Source organism: Helianthus annuus, chromosome 2, assembly GCF_002127325.2.
Source record: "Helianthus annuus cultivar XRQ/B chromosome 2, HanXRQr2.0-SUNRISE, whole genome shotgun sequence".
Taxonomy (NCBI): domain Eukaryota; kingdom Viridiplantae; phylum Streptophyta; class Magnoliopsida; order Asterales; family Asteraceae; genus Helianthus; species Helianthus annuus.
The window spans coordinates 52,913,874-52,936,340 of record NC_035434.2 but is presented as its reverse complement, the minus strand read 5'-3'; the positions used below and the strand labels follow the sequence as shown (position 1 = coordinate 52,936,340).

The 22,467-nt window shown below is 38.8% G+C and overlaps 2 protein-coding genes across 2 annotated transcripts; one reads left to right on the top strand and one right to left on the bottom strand.

The window, feature by feature from the left end:
- Nucleotides 1-1,249: 1,249 nt before the first annotated feature.
- On the bottom strand, nt 1,250-2,821 carry LOC110892100 (agglutinin). Its single transcript, XM_022139437.2, has 5 exons — nt 2,699-2,821; nt 2,381-2,605; nt 2,012-2,302; nt 1,621-1,848; nt 1,250-1,544 (listed from the first exon to the last, which is right to left on the bottom strand). Exons 1-5 carry the CDS (start codon nt 2,699-2,701, stop codon nt 1,287-1,289), a joined length of 1,005 nt encoding a protein of 334 aa, XP_021995129.2. The 5' UTR covers nt 2,702-2,821; the 3' UTR covers nt 1,250-1,286.
- Nucleotides 2,822-20,421: 17,600 nt separating this feature from the next.
- LOC110892111 lies at nt 20,422-21,866 on the top strand. Its single transcript, XM_022139442.2, has 2 exons — nt 20,422-20,667; nt 20,734-21,866. Exons 1-2 carry the CDS (start codon nt 20,487-20,489, stop codon nt 21,864-21,866), a joined length of 1,314 nt encoding a protein of 437 aa, XP_021995134.1. The 5' UTR covers nt 20,422-20,486.
- Nucleotides 21,867-22,467: the final 601 nt, after the last annotated feature.

Genomic DNA, 22,467 nt, shown 5'->3' with positions numbered 1-22,467 from the left:
TATGGCCGAAACGAATGAGGTAGATCCATCCTTATTCATGATGCAAAGTACTCAAGAAACGGTGTACTTGAATAAGGAGAAGGTTATTCCAAAGAACTACGAGGACGATTCGGTTGAAAAAGACTTATGGTATTTGGATAACGACGGTAGCAACCACATGATGGGTAATTTTTCTTTTTTCTCTGTAATAAGTACTTGTTGGTGGTTAAGTGAAGTTCGGGGGTGTCCTATGTTGACATTTACGGGAAATGGTACATTTCGTTTGTGGCAGACGGGGAACAAAGTGTGGTTGTGATATTCATACATTGGGCAAGCAGTGTGGTTGTCAATATTCGTATGAAAGACGATTATTTACTTATGCATCATAGTCGGTAGAAGTTGATGAAAGTAAGTTGTTAAAAGAATATCTTTATACAATTTAAATGAAGACAAGGAAACCCGTGTGTTCGCAAGCATGAATTGATAATGGACATGGTTATGGCACGTGAGACTGGGCTCTATCTTTACTTCAAAAGCGGTCAAGATTCAATCCACAGCTTGTCAATTTTGTTTTCTTGAAAATAAATATAATCAAATTCGTTTCTCCTTTGTCCCTTTGTTAATTACTTGTAAAGGTTGGTCTCTACGTGGTGTGCCATCGACTTCTCAGGTACGCCTTCTATTGCTCATCTGCTATCTATCACAAATTTGTCATCAATGCCTGAAGATGGTAAAAACTTCCTACATGCACTTCTTTACTTTGTTTTCTGGTTTGTTTGGAACCCATAATTTGCCGATATTCAGGAACGTTACATACACAATGTCAACAGCGGCGGCTACTATCATGTCGCAGCTCTTCTCAAGTCTAATTAGTAATTTTCTTTCTATTGGTTGGTATAATTGGCATTGCTCAGCGCTACAATGTTTTTAGTTGTCTTTTTGTATGTTTCTTCGCCGTTTGGTTATTGTTTTACATCTCCAGGATCTGTTTTGGCGCTTTTTCTAAACTGTCTTCCTTCTTGTATGATGTTCAGCCCCACGCTGGTTTATACTAATATATACTTGTTTGCTGATTAAAAAAACATACCATATTTCTTGTTAAGTTTGATTACTAATTGTTTTTAAAAATCTATTAGTGAAGTTGTACGGGTAGATAAGGCATTGGTATACTCTTCAACATCAACCTCAACTTTGAGCTTAAAAGTCCAAAAACAACAAAATATGGATAACATAAACTTAGTTCAACAAGTGACAAGTGATTTATGCATCTTACAAAAAGGTCAACACAGCTTTTAAGTCTACCATCTTCAGAAATACTCCATATGAACACCAATCGCACCTAAGAATCCGTTATTCCTTCCATGAAAACCAACCACTTTTCCTGGATATGGTGTTGAACAAAAATAAACATACCCTGCACCCCTTTCTTCTCCAAATGGCCCATGAATCATCTTGTTTGTGTGAAAACTAATTGATGCAATAGTTTCCAATCCATTATACCCTTTAACAGGTCCATAGAACCCGGATATTCCAGTAATAAACTCATCGTGTTTATCCAAATTAACCTGCCAAAGTCATGGTTTTGTTTTCAATTTCAGCCAAAGATAAATTTAAAAGAAACATGTCTTTACACATTTATACCCTTTTTATTTCAAGTCCATCTGTTCCTCCATGGATTTGTGACAAAATGGATTTACCATCCCTTTTCTGATATTCAAACTGAAGCGCGTAAATCACATTCAGCTCTCCTACATGAACATGAACTTGTTTGATGGTAGAAAAAACTCCATCATCCCAAGCTTTACCTCCACCTGCTCCCCACGGGCCAACGTCCCTTGGCATCACCACTCTAGACATCCTAGAGCATAACTGTAGTAAAAACTTAAATCAACATATTAATTCAACTTCAGAACAACATGAGTAGCGACAAAAAAATTGAACCTCAGACATCAACCAGCAAGATATTAAAAAGCATTTCAGCTTCAGAAAAAATATACCAGCATAGACTTTAAAAGATTACAAGAAGATGAACCTCATTCTTTATTTTGCCTTCATATGTAAACGTTGGAAGAGACGCAGGTGATTTGGGTATCACATAAACCCCAATAGCAATGAGGTAATAATTGCCTGCACGCCCATGAAATCCTACAATCACCTCGTCTTTGACTTCATATGAGAAAGCAGTTCCCTCATCAATGCCATACGGGCCATAAACGTTCAGATTTGTCTTAAAGCATATTGACTTTACTACATCATATGCCTTTACACGACCAACTGTCCCACTTATTGACATCAAATATTCATTGGAACAGTCAATGGAAATCTGCAAAATTGGAAATATAAGCCATCGCTATTATATGTGTATAACGACATCAAAAAGCAGTCGGTGCATATAAGTTACCGTGGTTACTTCACTGGTAGTCCTAAGAACATTGTCACCAAAGAAACGACCTTGAGATTCATCTTCACTGGAGTTACTTTGGAATGTGATGGAGTCAACAGCTTCTCCATGCTGAACAATTATCTTTTCAATAGAGCCTTTAGGCTTATAAGCCCATTCCTCCCCCTGGAAAAAAGTACCCCATGGTCCATGAGTTATTAATCCTTCAAAATCGCTTGTACTTCCCTGTAAGTGAAAAAAAAAAGAATAGAAACATTATAGTTCAAAAAAAAAAATAATAAGAGCAGATCATATAGATTAATTAAAATGTAGCATTACCATCTCAATGTTGATTGTTGCTGTGTTGCCTCCCTGCAACAATCAGCCCCAATTAGACAGAATCATTTCCAGCAAACTTAAGCTAAAAGTGAAATAATTATCTAGTTTTCCAGTTACTAAAATACTGTTTGTGTACAGTAAACTAATAATCATAAACGCTAATAACCTTTTTTCGACTAAATGCTCTTAAGATAATTACGAAATTGAAAAAACGAACCTGCAACTACCGAAAATGCTGGCGAAGGATGAGAACTTATTAACTATTACCGTATATAATACAAACTGTGGAAAGACCGTATGTGCAAGGCAGACGTAAAGGCTAGCTGCAGAGGTGACATCAATGTCTTGTATTGTAAATCAGCGAAACGTGGGTATATGAACAGCCGATTAACCATTTTGGTCTCTATTGGAGTTTTTCATTCAATGCTAGGCGTCTAATATTATTAAATTATTATCAAACTTTGTGTAGCGGGAGGGGAAGATAATGCCTCCTATATTTGGGCGTTTTGCGACATGTGACAGTTCAGTCAGCAATGGAGCATTAGACCATGCGTAATCGTTCGAAATGGGGCGTTTTTAACGCCCAATACACGCCCAAGCTCGGCCCTCAGGGGCGTTTTTAAACCTAAATTGGCATTTGGCGTTGTATTTTCCACGCCTTGCCCCTTTTCTTGTGTCCAATCACCTTCATTTTCCTTTCTGTAAAACCAATCAGATTTTTTTTGATGTTTTTTTAATTTAATTTTATTACAAACATAATGCCCCACAATGCCCACACCCCCACTACACCCATTTTAGAAAACGCCCCATAATGCCCCATAGCTGACTGTGCTGTCACATGGCGCAAAACGCCCAAGGGTGGGGTGTTAACCACTACACATGGTCTTATGGGGGTTTTTCTAAAATGGGTGTAGCGGTATAATGACCATAATGCCCCATCAATGATTACCCAATTATTATTTTTATTTTTTTTTTCAAATTAAAACTAATAAAATTCATCAAATAAAAAAATTACATTGCTAAAAATAAAAATATAAAAGCGAAAAAAAAACAAATAAAAAAATTACATTGCTAAATAAAAAAAAATTAATAATCTAAAGTCCGTGTTTTTCAAGAATTTGTTGTCGACGCATTTGCGCTAGGATCAACGCGTCGCCTACGAGGTGATCGATCAGCTTAGACAAAAATATATGTCTTTCACCATTTGCCTCGATTCTTGTATCGCGACAATTTTTTTGTTTTCGTCGTTTCTTTCTTGCATAGTTTCTAAACGCCTATGATCGAGGTCTCGAATGTCTTGTAAGGGTCGGTTCATCCCTTCGAAATCTTCCTTCATTTCGAAATTAGCCGAAGACAACTCCACTGTTAGGAAACTTTTATGTATCTGTTGTTGAAAATTGTTAAAGTTACTTAGAATTAATTCCGTCAACGCTAACCGACTGATGAACCGTCCCAGAATCACTAATTATAAAGACTAAGAAAGAAAATAATCAAACTTCTAATTATTTGACTAAAAGATCACTACAAGGTTACAAGACTTCAATACGTTAGCGGGACATTATGAAGTTTACAAGATATAAATCAAAGAATTGTGTTCATAAGATATATTATCTTATGAATACATTAAATATCTCAAAACTATGATAGCTTTCAATAGAAAAAAGGAACAAGTTGGTATACACAGAAGATAAGCCACATGACAATTGGATGGACACACAAACCAACATTCTATTAACAAATTACATTTGAGATAGTGCAAGTGGAATCTCTATAAATACATAATTCTCTCGTAGGAATTATGTGTGTCTTGTGAAGTAAATTTTCTAAATAGAGTTCCATGTGAGTTTACGTCCTGGATTGTTCCTGGGGTGATATTGACGATGCGAGTTTATTCTCGGATCGATCCCTTCTACTTTGTTTGATTCCACCAAACAAAGATAAATTCTTATGTTCATAGAATATATATTTATTTATAAGAATTAATCATTGAAGAAATCACACTCTCAATATCTTTATTTTATTCTTTGAATGTTTATATATTTCACAACACCCGTCTCTACGATCGAAGAATGTTGCATCATTCGAACAACATCAGAAAAGGGGACCAACATCCACCCTTTCCCCTTTTTTCCACTTCTTATATCGGGTCGTCGTTCCAACTCCAAATCCTCATCGTTGTTGATGCACTTTGTGGATGCGGCCCGGTTCGGTTCGACTCGGTTCGGTTTGACTCGGTTCGGTTCGGTTCAAGCCTGATGTCACAACATTCCTCCGTCGTGCGTCCCAGAGTTCGACACCAAAGCACGAAGAGCAACGAGATGACATCACCATGACATCACCATGATGTCATGATGATGTCACCTTATGTAATATGAGAATATATCATGGCCTTCACAAACGATCTTTAAATAGGCTTGCATGAAGTCTTCGTAGGTCTTGTAATATGAAGTCTACGAAAAGTCTCAACAAAGAAGGGTTCGTCCATACCATAACTGTTCGTGGCCCTTTAGAGTGTTCGCAGGTCAGTCCACGAAGACTCCTAGTCTTCGTGGGTTTGTGACTGTTCGTGGTTATCTAACTGTTCATTGGGTATGTCTACGAAGACTATAGTCTTGTGGACTTGTACACTGTTCGTGGCCCAGTAACACCTTTCGTAGTGTTACTGGGTATTAGGCCTATATAAACAAAGACTTGTTCCATAGGAAAAAAAAAGAGTCCAGAAAGTTTCTGTGTTAATATCGTAAACACTGTGTGTATGCGTTACTGATTCTCTTCACTTAATCAAAGTTGTGAATTTTTGGTTACTTTGTGTTTGTTCCATTTTGCTTTGGTTTGCATACTCTCGTGGATTCCGCACTGGTTAGTGTGTTAACAAACAAGGAAATAAGTTTAATCTTGATCCTCCAAGTGGAGCAGGTTTAATCTTGATCCTCCAAGTGGACCTACAAGTGGTATTAGAGCTTTGGCTCTCTTCCTTGTTTAAAACCAAGCAAAACCTTGTCTTTGAAGTTAAAACACATGAAGACATGTTAGGACTTGGTTTGTCTTAAAATTTCTTTCAAAATTTGTGTTCGTCAAGTTTTCCGGTGAGTCGGTTAACCGGAAAAGTCACCGGAATTAGGTTGGTAAAGATAAGGTTCAAAAGATTTTCTGGAAAAAGCAAAGATTTCGACTGCTTGTTTATTAACCAAGTTAAGATACCCAGCTACATCCTTTCTTCAAATCAGAAAAAGCCTGTAAAAAGAGGAATCTCACCAACCTTTGTTTAACGAAGAATTAAGTCTTCGTGGGTTTCTGTGATCGACGAAAGGTCCTTGGGTCTTCGTGAATAGAGTCTTCGTAGAAGGGGACTTGACTGTTCGTGAAGGATAGTGTTCATAAGGATAGGGTTCGTGGACATATATTGATACATAGTCTTCGTGACATCCATCACTAATGGGCCTTTGTGGTATAACATTGGGCTCCACAGTTTTCTTAGTCTATAGTCTTCATCGGCCCAAGAGATCTTTACATATTCTTCGTGGACTATAGTTGTCACAGTTAGTGGTGCACAAAAAACCCGAACTCGGACCCGGACCCGAAAAAAAAACCCGGAACCGGGTATTATAAAACTCAGGTTTTTTATACCCGAACCCGAACCCGACTCTACCCGTAGGGTAGGGACCGGGTATGCATATTTGATCTAAAACCCGAACCCGGAACCGGTTTTTTTTATACCCGGTTTATACCCGAAACCCGGTTTTATAAATACCCGAACCCGGAACCGGTTTATACCCGAAACCCGGTTTATACCCGAAACCCGGTTTAAAAAAACCCGATTTTGATGTAATCTTGTTTAATTATGTATGCGTTAAGACTTCTAGTTCTTATGATTTTACAAAATTATGTATGCACTTTGATGTAATGAATCTTGTTTAAGTATTAGGTTTCTAGTTCTTATGATAAACAAAAATTATGTAATCCACATATTTCTTTTCAAAGCCCAAAAGAACTAAACCAAAACCCCACTAAATCTCGTGACAATGCATGGCTGGTCCTGGTTGTTCTCATTTGATTTTTTTCGGCTCAACATGCAATTGCTTGAGCCACCTGCATCACTCGTCTAGCCTTCTCCAGCCACCTGCATCACTCGTCTAGCCTTCTCCAGCCACCTGCATCACTCGTCTAGCCTTCTCCAGCCACAACCGCACTACCCGATTCGGTTTTTTCCCAACCCGATGCGGGTTTTTTAATACCCGGTGCGGGTTTTTTCCCAACCCGATGCATACCCGAACCCTACCCGATGAATACCCGAACCGGACCCGAACCCGGAAATAGGGTATTATAATACCCGGGTTTTATAAAACCCGACCCAAACCCTACCCGAACCCGGGTATATAGGGTATACATTTTTGGTAGAAAACCCGGACCCGGACCCGACCCGGTTTAAAAAAAAAACCCGATTTTTTAAAACTCGATCCTACCCGAACCCGATCCTACCCGAAACCCGGTTTTTAAAAAAACCCGATTTGTGCACCACTAGTCACAGTGCATCAAACATTACTCTTCGTAGACTAACAATAACATGCTATGGTCTTCGTTGACTATAGTTTGACTTAGTCTTCGTAGGTATCACTTCTTTTAAACAACAGTCTTTGTTGTTTTTTTTTTAAACAACACTAGTTGATTTTTTATCGGCGCGTTGCGGCGGGGACCCAATGACTGCAAAACGCGTGTTAGTAACGGCAAGCAGATACCGAATATCAAAATAATAGGACCCACGCGTCCTACACGTTGGAAATTCGGTTGTTTTCAGTTCAGTTATTACGGTGCTAACACGTTAAAATATGGATGAGCTCGGTACCGATAACGGCACCGAAAGTACCGATCCGGAAAATCATCGAAATTAGGTACCAGCACCGAAAATGCTCGGTACAGTACGGTATGGTATTTGAAGGTAAAAATTAATAAATACAGGTATGGTGCTAGACCGTTGTCGAACCGAAAGTAACGATTCTGAAAACGCCAAAAGGTGGGTACCAAATTGGTACCGAAAATGATTTGGTATAGTAAATTTGGTACCGATACGATACCGGTTTGATTACAGGATTTGATACGATTTGCACATCAATAATCTAAATACCTAAGTTAATTTTACATGCTACAATTCATTCATTACAGAAAAAGACAAAAAATAAAGCAAAATAAGTTGTTGTGTATATAAAACCTCATTCAAACGAAATACAGTTTACTTACTGTGTGTATGAAAAATATTCAAACGAAATACAGTTTATTTACTGTGTGTATGAAAAATAATCTAAATGGTGCAATTACTTACATTGCTACGTTGCTACAGGATTTGATGAGCTCGGTAACAACCGGTACCGAAAATACCGTTACCGAAATCCCAAAAGTGGGTATCGGTACCGAATATACCTGGTACGGTACGGTTCGGTACCAGTCGGTACTGATACGGCACCGGTATTTGAGGGTAAAACCGGTGAATACCGTGGCGAATTGGTACCGAAAATACACCCGGTTTGGTAAATTTGATACTGGTACCGGTACTCGATACCATTTGCTCATCCCTTAGTGATGTTACTATTCATTCAATTCTATTTTTATTACTATTCATTCAATTCTATTTTTATTAGGGTAAAAACTGGTGAATACCGTGCCAAACCGGTACCGAAAATACACCCAGTTTGGTAAATTTGGTACCGGTACCGGTACCCGATACCATTTGCTCATCCCTTAGTGATGTTACTATTCATTCAATTCTATTTTTATTACTATATATTCATTCAGTTCTAGTTTAATTATATTTTTGTTACTTAGTGATGTTACTATTCATTCAATTCTATTTTTATTACTACATATTCATTCAATTCTATTTTAATTATATTTTTGTTATATTTTTATTACTATTCATTCAATTCTATTTTTATTAGGGTAAAAACCGGTGAATACCATGCCGAACCGGTACCGAAAATACACCTAGTTTGGTAAATTTGATACCGGTACCGGTACCCGATACCATTTGCTCATCCCTTAGTGATGTTACTATTCATTCAATTCTATGTTTATTACTATATATTCATTCAATTCAATTTGAATTATATTTTTGTTACTTAGTAATGTTACTATTCATTCAATTCTATTTTTATTACTATATATATTCATTCAATTCTATTTTAATTATATTTTTATTACTGTTTATTCAGTTCAAAATTTAATATATAGGTGAATAGATAAATTTCTTTTAAATTGTCCATACCCACTCAAAATGAATTTATTTTAAATTGTCCATTCACTAAAAGCAAAACAACATTTCCATTTTAAATTCTCAATTCACAAGGAATTGTTTTTAAACAACAGTCTTTGTTGTTTTTTTTTAACAACAGTATTAAAGCTTGTAACTTTGTCAAAACTTACAAATTTGTATTCTAACTTAAATTGTGTTTTATAAAACTTCACAATGAGTTCAAATCCTTGGAGTTGGAGTGAAAACCTAAGTACACCACAAGATCCTTCACAATGGGTGAAAGGATTGATACCCAAAAAGGAAATCACCGAACATCAATGGGCATGTGTCGCGAATCAAAACAGTAGCATTCAAAATCTTCTCTTAAGCGAGAGTGAAACGGGAAGCAACAATCGTCCACCAAAATTGAATCATATGAACGATTACCCATCATGGAAAAGTCGTTTTCATACGTATGTTTTAGGGCAAAACACCGAATTGTGGACATGCTTTATCACACCGTACAATCTAGCTCTCGAAGAAGCGGGTTCCAATGCACAAGCTTTGGTGGCATTGAGCGAGAATGATAAGAAGGCGTATGATCTCGAGAAGAAAGCATTTGCTATCCTTACGCAAGCACTTCATAAGGATATCTCTCATCAATTCGCGTATTGCACGAGTACAAAGAATTTGTGGGACGTGTTGGAAGCTAGAGGAGAAGGTAATGCTGCAACGAGAAAGATTTGGCACGATTTGTTGAAGAAGGAGTTTGAAGGATTTCGGTTCATGGAAAATGAAACACTCTACAAGATGGATACTGAGTATTATCACTTGGTTAGTGAGATGCATTCATACCAGGTTCTGGCTACACAGCAAGAAATGGTTATGCGTTTTGTTGAGGCTTTGCCACCTAAGTGGAGTCAATTTATCGACTTGTTGAAACATACTAGTGTTTTGGATACGCTTAGCATTTATGAATTCGTCCAAAAGCTCGAGAACAAGGACGAAGAAGAAATTTGAAAGGCTAAACGACTTCCAGTTCCACAAAATCCCGAGATATACTATGGAGGTATTAATATGGGGGTTAGTACCAGTCAACAACAACCGAAGCGTCAAACCGCATTTGTATCAAATACAAATCCTTATGGTCTATAACTACCTTGTCAACCATCTCCTCAACAACAACCCTCTTCATTCACAGAATCTACCCTACAACTACCTTGTCAACCATCTCCTCAACAACAACCCTCTCCATTCACACAATCTACCCTACAACTACCTTGTCAACCATCTCCTCAACAAACCTTTTATGGGAACAACAACACTCAATCTTCAAACCCCAACATTGTCAGATTCGATACCTCATACTTCACCAAAGTAAGTGTGGAAGGTGCTCGGGAACATATAGAGCTTCTAAACACAATGGTGAGTACATATTTTGTGGATTAGTCGCCGGTCAAATTGGGAACATTAATTTGACAGATGAAGACTATCAGCCAATAGACAGGGAGGAAACTGAACTGATGGATATTAAGTGGGCATTTGCAAGTGCAGTGAGAAGAGCTAAGGACTACATGAGAAGAACGGGTAGAACAAGTTTGGAAAGCAAAAGGGATACAAAGTATGGCTTTGATAAGGATGCAGTTACGTGCTTCAATTGTGGTGAGAAGGGCCATTTCAAACGGGAATGCACTCGACCGAGCAGACAAGGAAATCAAAATCCTTTCAGAAACCAGTCAAGATTATCCAATGCCAATCAAGGGAACAATGAAAGGGGCATTGTAGCAGTTAACAATCCGGGTAACTCAAACTAGCGGGGCCTTCCAATTCAAAAAGGGCCTTAGTAGTTCAAGCAGATGAAGGATGTGATTGGTCAGTTCAACTGGGAAATCAGGGAACGGAAGGCAATGGAGGAACTGCTTGTTATGCTAAGATCATCAAGTACATCAAGCATGTTCACAGTGAGGAGTTCTCTGAAGATGATGATAGTTCTGGTTACAGCGGTATCTCGGATGAGGAAAGCTCCAATGCGGGTGGTTATGGTTCAGATCCAGAAGTAAAGGAAAATCTCGATGCTGAGGTTGATTGTCTGCTGAAGGAAGCTGAGGAATTGAAAGAAGCCGAGGAGTTGAAAAACCGGAAATCTGTGTTGATAAAGAAAGCTGAAGTTGCATCAAAGGAAATGGAGGAGTTCTTCACCAAGGATGGATCTTCTTCTTATCAAACTGCCTTTATGGCAAATGTTGCAGCCTCGACTAGTCAGGTACGCACTGAAACTCCTAGTGTATGCAATGATTGTGTGGAATTGAAACATAAGCTAGAAGTTGTTACTAGTCACAATCAGGGATTGGTAGTTGACCTTTCGAAATGCAAGGAGGCAAACATGGCTTTAATTCACAATGAAAAAGATTTCAAATCTGTTATTGAAACGCTTAAGAAAAGTGTGTCTGAATTAACAAAAATAGTTTTGAACAAGCAAACAGGTTTTATTAACTATATTAATATTATTGAAGAATTAAAGAAAGAGTTAGCCATTGCCAAATGTGAGCATGATGCGATCAAGCTCAAGTTGGAGAGTTATTCTAACTCCCGATATGTGCTTGATCATATCATCGAGGTTCAGAAGCTGAAAGGAGATGTTAAGTGTATTGGATATAAGTCGTGTCCACCTCCGTTGAGACACAATTATACCAAGATGCCTGATGAGGAGGAAATGCCACGGTTTGAACCATCTGTACCTCTTAATCCCGAAGAGTTTGTAGCAGGTTTAGGGTTCAAACTGGATGATTCATCAAAGGAATCGGAAAAGACAGAAAATGTGTCTTGTGCTGTGGAACAAAGTCCTCCAATAATTGAGGATTATGTTTCATCAGATTATGAATCAGATGATTCAGATGAGAGTTATCTGGATCAATCTCTTGATAAGAAGAAAGGAGTAGAAATTCCAATTGAGAATCATATCTTGTGTGATCCTCCTACTTCTGTTGCACCCGTTGTGCAATCAATTGCAAAACACTAGATTGATTCGATGAAATTTGTGTCTACGTTTGAGGGCGATAATATGTTGTATACTTTGGTTGATGATGATAAAATTTACTCAAACCAGGATTTCCCTATTAAAAATGTTAATCCATCAATGATTGAAAGAGTTTTGGAAGATTCTACTAGTAAGTTTTTGGGTAAGGCGATCCCGAGAGTTACAGTAACTTAGTGTGATCCTATTCCAAAATCTGAAGCTAGAAAACAATATGGGAATCAAAAATTACCAACTGAGAAACAACCAATCACCCCTAAAGGTAAACAACAGGAAAAACGAGCTCAACAACCTAAGTTTGAACCAAAGGGAGCTCGAAACAAGAAAAAGGGAAGGGATGTTAAATTTGTGGCCTCAAGCGGTACTAACAAAATTAAGACTTTTGAAAACAATTCTAATACTGCTTTTGTCCAACAAGTCAAAATTTTGAAACGTAACAGTGATAACAATTACACTCAACATACAAATGGGTGTGATAATGAAGCTAATACCTCAAGGCCCGCAAGTTCAACATCAGGACATCGATCAGAATCTCCTAAATTTGTTGAAAAGAGAACATGTTTTAAGTGTGGGGAATTTGGGCATATAATCAAAAATTGAACAAACCCACCAAAACCAAAGTTTGTTGAAAAAGCCCCTCCTGAAAAGGATTACCAACGTCGTCTTGTGCGACCTAAACAAGACAAACGAATTGTTAAGGAACAAGAAGCAAAACGACGACGTAAAAATGTTAAGGTAATCGAAAAAGCATTAAAACCGGATGTTGTTGAAAAGGGACCAAGTTCATCAAATTCGTCAAAACAAGAAGTGTCTAAAACTGTAAATAATAATCAATCTGGCAAAAGACAACAATCTTGGAAACCTAAAACCGGTACAGTTTCAGGGGGAGGCACACCATTTCAGAATCATCAAGAAATAGAAATCACATTTTTTGATGATAAGGGTTGACCCAAGACCACTAAGGCTTGGGTCCCCATCTCGAACTGATTGTGTAGTGTGTTGTGCAGGGTGTTCCAGGAGGAACTGTGAATAGTCTTTGGATTGTTGACAGTGGAGCATCCTGACACATGACAGGCGACTTAAGGCTCCTGTACGATGTGAAAAGCATTAGGGGAGGTTATGTTGCCTTTGCTGGAGATAAGGGTGGATACATCACTGGAGAAAGAATGATTTCCAATGGTGTTGTTAGTTTTGACAAGATCAATTATGTGCGTCAAATTGATCACAATCTTTTTAGTGTTTCGCAAATCTGTGACAAGAAGTTCACGGTACATTTTGATGATACCGGTTGTTATGTGCTGAAACCCGGTTTCAAGATTCCCAAAGAATTGATTCTGTTGATGGCTCCAAGAATTAATGACTTGTATATTCTTGATATGAGCCAAGCTATTACCACGTCTGCACAAGTTACATGTTTTGTCTCAAAGGCCACTGAAAAGGAGTCTATATCTTCGCACAGACGTATGGGTCACATTCACTTGAGGAAGATGAACCATCTGGTGAGAAATAATCTTGTGAATGGTGTTCCAATCAAAATTTTTCATTTGCAAGACGTCTATGTATCGTGCCGAAAAGGAAAGCAAACGAAGAAGTCTCATCCAATCAAGAAAGTCAACACCGTCAACATGCCTCTTGAACGTCTTCATATGGACCTCTTTGGACCTATGAAGCACAAGACTATGTTTGGAGATGTTTATTGTTTGGTAGTTACTGATGACTATTCAAGATTCTCATGGGCATGGATGATGGCACACAAAAGTGAGACTCCGGGAATCCTCAAAAATCTGCTCACTTTACTCGAGAATTTGTACACCTTGAGGGTAAAGAGAATCAGAAGTCACAACGGCACGGAATTCAAGAATCAGATTATGGACGAGTTTTGTACTTCTAAGGGAATTCTGCATGAGTACAGTTCTCGTTACACTCCTCAACAAAATGGTATCGCTGAGAGAAAGAGTAGAACGCTTATCGAGACGGCAAGAACTATGTTAGTGGAGTCGGTGCTTCCTGTTCAGTTTGGGGGGGGGGCTGTGGCTACTGCTTGTTATACTTTGAACAGGGTTCTTACTGTTAAAAGGCATGGAAAAACATGTTTCGAATTGTTACAGAAAAGGAAAACAGATGTGTCTTACTTAGAACCTTTTGGCGCTCCATGCACTATGATTGACCCACATGGAAAGTTTGGTCCAAGGGCTATCGAAGGTTTCTTCCTTGGATATGCTACTCCAAATTTCAGGATGTGGAATCTGGAAATGAAAAAGATTGAGGAATGGGGTGAAGTCAGGGTTCAAAGGTACGCTGAATGTGTGAGAGCTCCGGGTTCTCCTTGGATGTTTGATTATGATGGACTGTTTGATTCCTTTAATCTGCCAACTTTTGATGAGGCGTCTGCAGCAGCACAAATGTTGCTTGAAGGTGATGCAGCAGTTGATTCATCTTTAGTACGACCAATTATTGTTAATCGACAAGAATCTGGTTCGGTTAATAATGTTGTTCAAAATGAGGAATTTAAAGATGCAGCTGATTATAATGTTTCGTCGGAAGATGAGGAATTTCATGATGCAAATGAAGCAACTTCAGCTTCTATTCAAGCTCTTGTTCAAGGTGTTTCTGAAGCAACTTCTCAGGTGCAAGTTCAAGACAATGCTGAAGGGAATGCATCCACATCTAATGCGTCTCCCGACTTCGATTTAGTTGTTGATTTGAATATCAACAATTTGGGTATTAATGCTCGAGTTCCCGATGTTCCAGAAACTCAAATTCATGATACTCATCCTCGGTAGAACATTATAGGAAATGTCCAAAGTGGTGTGCAGACACGTAATCAGCTTCGAAGCAACCAGAATGTTGGGTTATATTCGGCAATTAGAGAATCCGGGGAACAGAATGATTGGTCTTTCGCCTGCTACGTTTGTCAGGTTGAGCCGAAATCGTAGAAAGAGGCAATGAAAGACGATTCATGGGTTGAAGCAATGCAGGAAGAACTTCAGCAGTTTCAGAAATTGGGCGTGTGGAAATTGGTTGACAGGCCCCCGAACTATAAGAAGATTGGTACTCGATGGGTTTACAAGTGCACAAAGGATGACCAAGGTGTCGTTGTGAGAAATAAAGCGAGATTGGTTGTCCAGGGCTTTAATCAGGTAGAAGGCATTGATTATAATGAAGTTTATGCACCGGTGGCACGTCTTGAGGCGATAAGGATTTTCTTGGCTTATGCGTCCTACAAGAAGTTAACTGTTTATCAGATGGATGTGAAAAGTGCATTTCTTCATGGTGTGGTCGAGGAAGAAGTATATGTTGAGCAACCGCCTGGTTTTGAAGATCCGATTCATCCTGACAGAGTTTGGCTTCTAAACAAGGCACTTTATGGTCTTCATCAAGCTCCGAGGGCTTGGTATGAAACGTTGTCTACCTATCTGTTGCAGAATGGTTTTCGTCGTGGGTTGATTGACTGTACTCTCTTCATCAAGGAAAGAAACAAGAATTTGCTGCTGCTTCAAGTGTATGTGGATGACATCATTTTCGGGGCTACAAACGATGAAATGTGCAAGGAATTTGAGCGGGTGATGCAAGAGAAGTTCGAGATGAGTGCTATGGGAGAAATGAATTTCTTTTTAGGTTTGCAGGTTCATCAGTCTGAGAAAGGGGTCTTCATTCATCAGACAAAGTATGTTGGGGATATCTTAAAGCGATTTCAGATGGAAAATTCGAAGCCTACGGGAACTCCTCTGGCTCAGAATCATGGAATTACTCCTGACGGTACCGGTGAACATGTGGAACCTTCTCTCTATCGTGATATGATCGATCTCTCATGTATCTTACCGCTTCAAGGCCCGATATTATGTATCCAACTTGTCTTCTTGCTCATTACCAGTGTAATCTGAAGGTTTCTCATATGATGGCTGTTAAGAGGATTTTTCGTTATCTGAAGTGTTGTCCAGACACTGGTCTGTGGTATCCTAAGGATGATAACTTTGATTTGATTGCATTCAGTGATTCTGATCATGGCGGCTGCAAGATTGATGCAAAGTCAACATCAGCGGGATGTCAGTTTTTGGGGAATGGTCTAGTCACGTGGCAATGTAAAAAAGCAGACCTGTGTAGCTACTTCAACCTGTGAAGCTGGGTACATTGCTGCCTCAAGTTGTTGCTCCCAAGTTCTGTGGATCCAACAGCAAATGCGCGACTACGGTTTTGAATTCCTAACTACTCCTATTTATGTTGATAAGTCAGCTGCTTTACAGATTACTCGTAATCCTGTACAGCACTCAAAGACAAAACACATCGAGATAAAGTATCATTTCATACGAGACTGTTATGAAAAGAAAATTATCGATGTTGTGAAAATCCACATCGATGACCAACGTGCCGACCTTTTTACCAAAGCATTTGACAAATCACGATTTGACTATTTGCTAATGGTAAACGACATTAAGGTCAAGTCAGAGTAAAACCAACATCGGAAAATCATTTTTGTAAATATTTATTTGTGTTTTCTTAATTTCTCGTACTTTTTGCATTTTAGGGGGAGTAAAAACGAAAAATACAAAAACATTGAAAAATTTTAAAAATACAAAAACATCGAAAAATTTCAAAAAACACAAAAACAATAGAAAAACAAAAATGAGTTTCCTGGCGAGAAAAAGAGAAAATGATATTATATCAGTGGTCTGTCGAAACCTCTTTAAACTTAAAATGAAAAACGATAAGCAGCTCTATATAAGATGTATCGGTAGGCTCACAATCATTTTAAAGTGTGCAGGGTGATATAAACCTACTCGACTGAAGACCGTGTGGGAACCGCTCATTGGCATATGGTCTTGGTACCGAAATTTCGTTTGATATATTGTCGAGGTTCTGAGATACGTGGTCCTTATGCTGTTTATTATTTGGGTATCATGGTTGCTTCTTTTACCGAAAACAACGGAGACGCAAGTCTAGAGCTTCCATGATACCATACATACGTGTACATATCATTCAAACATGTATATAATTCATGATGCATACGACCTCAATAAGTGATAAACAATCACATGTCTCAATCAATAAGTGATAAAATATCACAGTTATCCGGGAGTCAAGTTCGTCTCTTTGTCTGTACGATGGTACTAACCTGTTCACAGAATTGCTCTTGTGCCCTGCATGCATCGAATATCAAGTTCCTCATCAATAAGTGATTTTATCACATAGGGCTTGTATTCATCCAAAAATAAGTGAGTATCTCACATCTTATACGTTGAAAACAGATGATAAATGGTATATTCACCAGTAAGATGAACTCTCGTGCATACCTTGATACGGGAATATGTCGTGTGTTGATGAACACCGGTCGGTAAGTATAAATCATACCTTAACGTATCACCTAATCGCGAGAACATCTGATAAGTTGAGCTTAAGTGGACAACAATATAGATAATCGTTATAGGATGCTTATCTTAATGTTAACTAACTGAACAACAAGAGCATTTTGGCATGAGCGTACACTGATATGATTCTCTTACCCTCGAAACTCGCAAAAAGAATCTCTGTAAATATTTATTTAATGCTTTCAATTTCTGCTTCTCTATATATATTTATTTACTGCTTTCCGTCTTTACGTTTGAAATATTCAAAAATGGCAAAAAGATTTTAGGTGTGTTTTAATATAAACTTTATAAAAACCAAAAAGATTTTATTTCTATATTATTTTTGATTGTACGATGTTGGATCTCGAGTCTTTACCTCCTGAAACCTGATTGTAAGCCGGAAAACAATTGCACCTTCATAAACAGTTGAAGTTAACAAGTTTTGAAAGTTAAAAACCCAAAATTGATCAAAATTTTTAAACTTTCAAACTGTTGTCGGTCGGTGTTTGATTGAGAGTTGGTCTCATGTGTGTCATGTGTTGTTTGACTATATTTCAAGCGGTTGTTCTCATTAGCGTTCAGCTCTGTTGTATGTGCAGATGTGGCACTCGAACCAGCTAAAGGCGAAGAGAACATGTTAGATGACAAGCTGTGGAATGAAAACACGACGTAGATGCAATCAAAGGATCAAGATGATCGAGTTGCAGCTGACCATTCATTAACACCAAAAGGATCTGAAGTATTGAAGACCAAAGTCTCACGAGCAACGTTCAAGGGGGAGTTTGTTGATTCACCTCCTTACAGTAACAAGTGAAGACATCTGAAGATCCTACAACATGTGAAGATCGAACCATCACGAGCAGCATCCAAGGGGGAGTTTGTTGATGCACTTTGTGGATGCGGCTCGATTCGGTTCGGTTCAAGCGCGATGTCATGACATTCCTCCGTCGTGCGCCCCAGAGTTCGACACGCAAAGCACGAAGAGCAACGAGATGACATCACCATGACATCACCATGATGTCATGATGATGTCACCTTATATAATATGAGAATATATCATGGCCTTCACAAAAGATCTTTAAATAGGCTTGCATGAAGTCTTCGCAGATCTTGTAATATGAAGTCTACGAAGAGTCTCAACAAAGAAGGGTTCGTCCATACCTTAACTGTTCGTGGCCCTTTAGAGTGTTCGCAGGTCAGTCCACGAAGACTCCTAGTCTTCGTGGGTTTGTGACTGTTCATGGTTATCTAACTGTTCGTTGGGTATGTCTACGAAGACTATAGTCTTCGTGGACTTATACATTGTTTGTGGCCCAGTAGCACCCTTCGTAGTGTTACTGGGTATTAGGCCTATATAAACAGAGACTTGTTCCATAGGAAAAAAAAAAGAGTTCATAAAGTTTCTGTGTGAAAATTATAAACACTGTGTGTATGTGTTACTGATTCTCTTTACTTAATCAAAGTTGTGAATCTTTGGTTACTTTGTGTTTGTTCCATTTTGCTTTGGTTTGCATACTCTCGTGGATTCTGCACTCGTTAGTGTGTTAACAAACAAGGAAGTAGGTTTAATCTTGATCCTCCAAGTGGACCTACAATCGTCCTCCAAATTAATGTTTAAGTCGACGTTACGAGCATCGGAAGTGGGTGTCTCCGGGTCAACCGAGGATGATGTTTTGGACCTTCGTGCTTTACGTCTACCACTAGACATCATGGTCGGTACGTTAGATCATTTGGGACTTCCGTGTAAAAGCTCCTAACATCTCAAGTATGTGAAAACGCTTCTCGCTTGGTTGTACTCTTCCAACGCTTTTGTTAAAATACCCACATCGTTTTGTCTGCTTCCCTAGTTGTCCTTCGTGCGTTGGAAGACTTCTTGGAACTGATGACATTTTTGGTTTATATTGGTCCATTTTCTAGATATCGAATCTTTGTCCCGATATTCATCTTTACCCATCGCTTTAAAAAAAGTTTCAGGAATTTTATTCCAAAAAATTGGTGAAGTTTGATAGTTTGCTACAAAAAATACAAAAAATATAATGTTATATTCTTAAAAAATAAAAATGCTTACAAATTATTTAAAAAAATAAAACAAATGTAAGTCCCAAAACTTCAATCAGATATCAATAACACTAATCAAAGTGCGAAAAACTAAGAAAAGTGTAGAAGAACAAGAACAATCAATCGATTATATGATCAAAGTTCACACGGTTTCTAAGAACCGTCTAGTACACAAACAGAGAATTTCGAAAAATAACAAGAAGAACTAGTTTCTCTCTAAAGTGCTAACCCTAATAATGAACTAAACATGTCATTATATAGGGTCTACTATGAACTTAGCCCACATGGCCTAATAATCAATCGTTTACAAGCTGGAGAATAACCCCCCTCTGAAATCTCCAAAACTTATCATCTGATGAACACATGGCCCTATTTATACATATCATCTAATGAACACATGACCTATTTATACATGGAGTTTGGTGAGGATGTGCTACGTCCGTGCGGATGTGCTACGTCCGTGCGGATGTGCTACGTCCGTACAAACGTGCTCTCGTCCTCTCCAAGGTCTCATGTGCTACGTCCGTGCGGATGTGTTACACACGCTCTATCTAGCCTATACGCACAGTCTAATCTAAGGGCATATTTGGATAAGCTTTTTCATTTCTCCTTATTCAGTTATTAGCCTCCTTATCTTCTTTTGGAAAAGTCACAACCAAGTGACTTTTTCACATTTCATTTTCAATGGCTAAAAAGCCACTTTTCACCTTATTACCCAAACACGTACCATTTTACAAAAAGTCTTTTTTCAAGAAATCAATAAGTCATAAGGAGTTAAATAAGCTCATCCAAACTTTTCACCTTATTACCTAAACACCATTTCACATAAACTACACTTCTAAGACTAGAAGGTATGGGGGCCGGCTTGGCCCGGCTTGGCCCGGCGCCGGACCCCCACACCGCCCCCCTGCTTCGGCTATCGGCGCAAACGGCCACCCACCGCCGGGTGGGCCGACCCTCTTTCAAATAATATAGCCGTTGTAACGGCTCTTTCCTTTAAAAAAAAAATCATTTTTTTATATATAATCACCCACTTTCACTATTATTTCCCCACTTTCAACCCAAAACCCTCTCACTTTTATACCAATTTCTCCCTACTTTTATAAAAAAAATATCTTTTTACCCACAATGGCTTCTAATCCTTGGTGGCCCTCGTCTTCGGATGACGAAGAGGAGATGTTTTTCGCAAACGCTGTACTACGGGCGGGACAGATTTTAATCGAAGAGGAAGAGGAAGAGGAAGAGGAAGAGGAAGAAATTGGTGAAAATGTTATTACCACACGAATACGCATTAACAGAGACCGCCAAGGTTTTCATTACAAAATTTCATTGTCCTTATTTTTTTTAACTCGTACTTATATATTATATATGACAGGAGCGCACGACAAATTGGTGAACGATTATTTTTCGGATGAGCCACTTTACAACGCCGACATTTTTAGACGCAGGTTCCGAATGAGTCGCCGCTTATTCACAAGGATTGCCAATGATTTGGCGGGGCTAGACCCGTTTTTCACGCAACGTCCTGATGCTCGAAATTATCAAGGGTTTACAACGTTACAAAAGTGTACTGCGGCCATTCGACAACTGGCGTACGGGACAGTGGCCGACGCTTTGGACGAGTATTTACAGATGTCGGCAAGAACTACGCGGGAATGTTTGTATCGGTTTTTCCATAATGTGGTGAAACTGTATAGCAAAAAATATTTGCGGAAACCAAACGCGTATGATGTTCAACAGTTGTACCAAGCTCATGAAGCAAGGCACGGGTTTCTGGGAATGCTTGGTAGCATTGATTGTATGCATTGGGAGTGGCATAGTTGCCCGACTGCGTGGCGCGGCCAATATACGCGAGGTGATCACGGATATCCAACCGTGATACTTGAAGCTGTGGCATCACAAGATTTGTGGATATGGCATTCTTTCTTTGGTCTCCCTGGTTCACTCAACGACCTCAACGTGTTATACCAATCGGCCATTTTTACCGATGTCGTTAATGGAACGGGACCGGACACACGTTTTACAGTTTCTGGGGTAGAGTATAGACGTGGGTATTATCTTGCTGACGGAATATATCCGTCTTGGTCTACAATTGTGAAGACTATTCCATATCCCGAGGACGAAAAACGGAAAAAATTTGCGAAGCGTCAAGAAGCGGTAAGAAAAGACATCGAACGTGCTTTTGGTGTCTTACAAAAAAAATGGGCCATCCTTGCACAACCGGCACGTGCGTTCACCCCAAAAAGGCTGCGTCTTTGTATGTACGCTTGCATTTTGCTCCATAACATGATTATTGAAGACGAGGGTCGGGCGATTTGTGAGTATGATGAGAATGCACCTTGGGGGAACACTGTCCCGGTTGATCCCCCACAACAGGATTTAAACTCGTTCTCGCTAACAAACGACTTCACGCATGCAAACCTTCAACAAGATCTGGTAGAACATATTTGGAACAACGTTAACATGGTGGACGATGACGGAGCCGAAGGCGAAGACGAAGACGAGTAGTGTGTTTGTTTTAAATTTTAGACTTCGTAGGCTTTTTTTATTTTTTAGTTTCGGTATTTTTTTTTTAGGAAATGTAATTTTTTTTATTTTTATGTTATGAAATGAAATTATTTTATGTTGTTTTATATTGTGTTTTTTAAATTTTATAAAGATTTTATTACCTTGGGTTATTAAATTAAAACAAAAGAAATTATAAAATAATGAGGTGGGGCCCCATCCTCCATCCCCCTCCATCCTTCATTTGGCTCATCCCCCACGAGCCGCCTACGTGGCGCCTACGTGGAGGCTCATCCCCGTGGGGATGAGCCGAACCATACCCTCTAGTCTAACTATTTTCACTTTGACCCATTTAACTTTCTTTCAAACTTGGTAACAATTAAAGTCTATCTTAACAGTTTATATCATGCAAATGGTATGTAACATGTGCAGCTTTTGAAGGGTTTTTTTTTTATCTAACAGGTTCTAGATTTTATTAGTGTCCGAAGGGTCAAGTATGTAAACTCTCAATTGTATAATTGGTGTACTTAGGGTTGCGACGTATCAAAAGACACGTCGTTTACACACACCGTTCTAGCATGTATATATGCACATTGAACAAGTC

Coding starts and splice junctions, on each gene's coding strand:
- LOC110892100 (XM_022139437.2), bottom strand. Junction 2,303..2,380: donor CTACCAGTGAAGTAACCACG/GTAACTTATATG, acceptor CCAATTTTGCAG/ATTTCCATTGACTGTTCCAA. Junction 1,545..1,620: donor ATGGACTTGAAATAAAAAGG/GTATAAATGTGT, acceptor TGACTTTGGCAG/GTTAATTTGGATAAACACGA.
- LOC110892111 (XM_022139442.2), top strand. CDS start 20,487: ATGGCTTCTAATCCTTGGTGGCCCTCGTCTTCGGATGACGAAGAGGAG. Junction 20,668..20,733: donor CATTAACAGAGACCGCCAAG/GTTTTCATTACA, acceptor TATATATGACAG/GAGCGCACGACAAATTGGTG.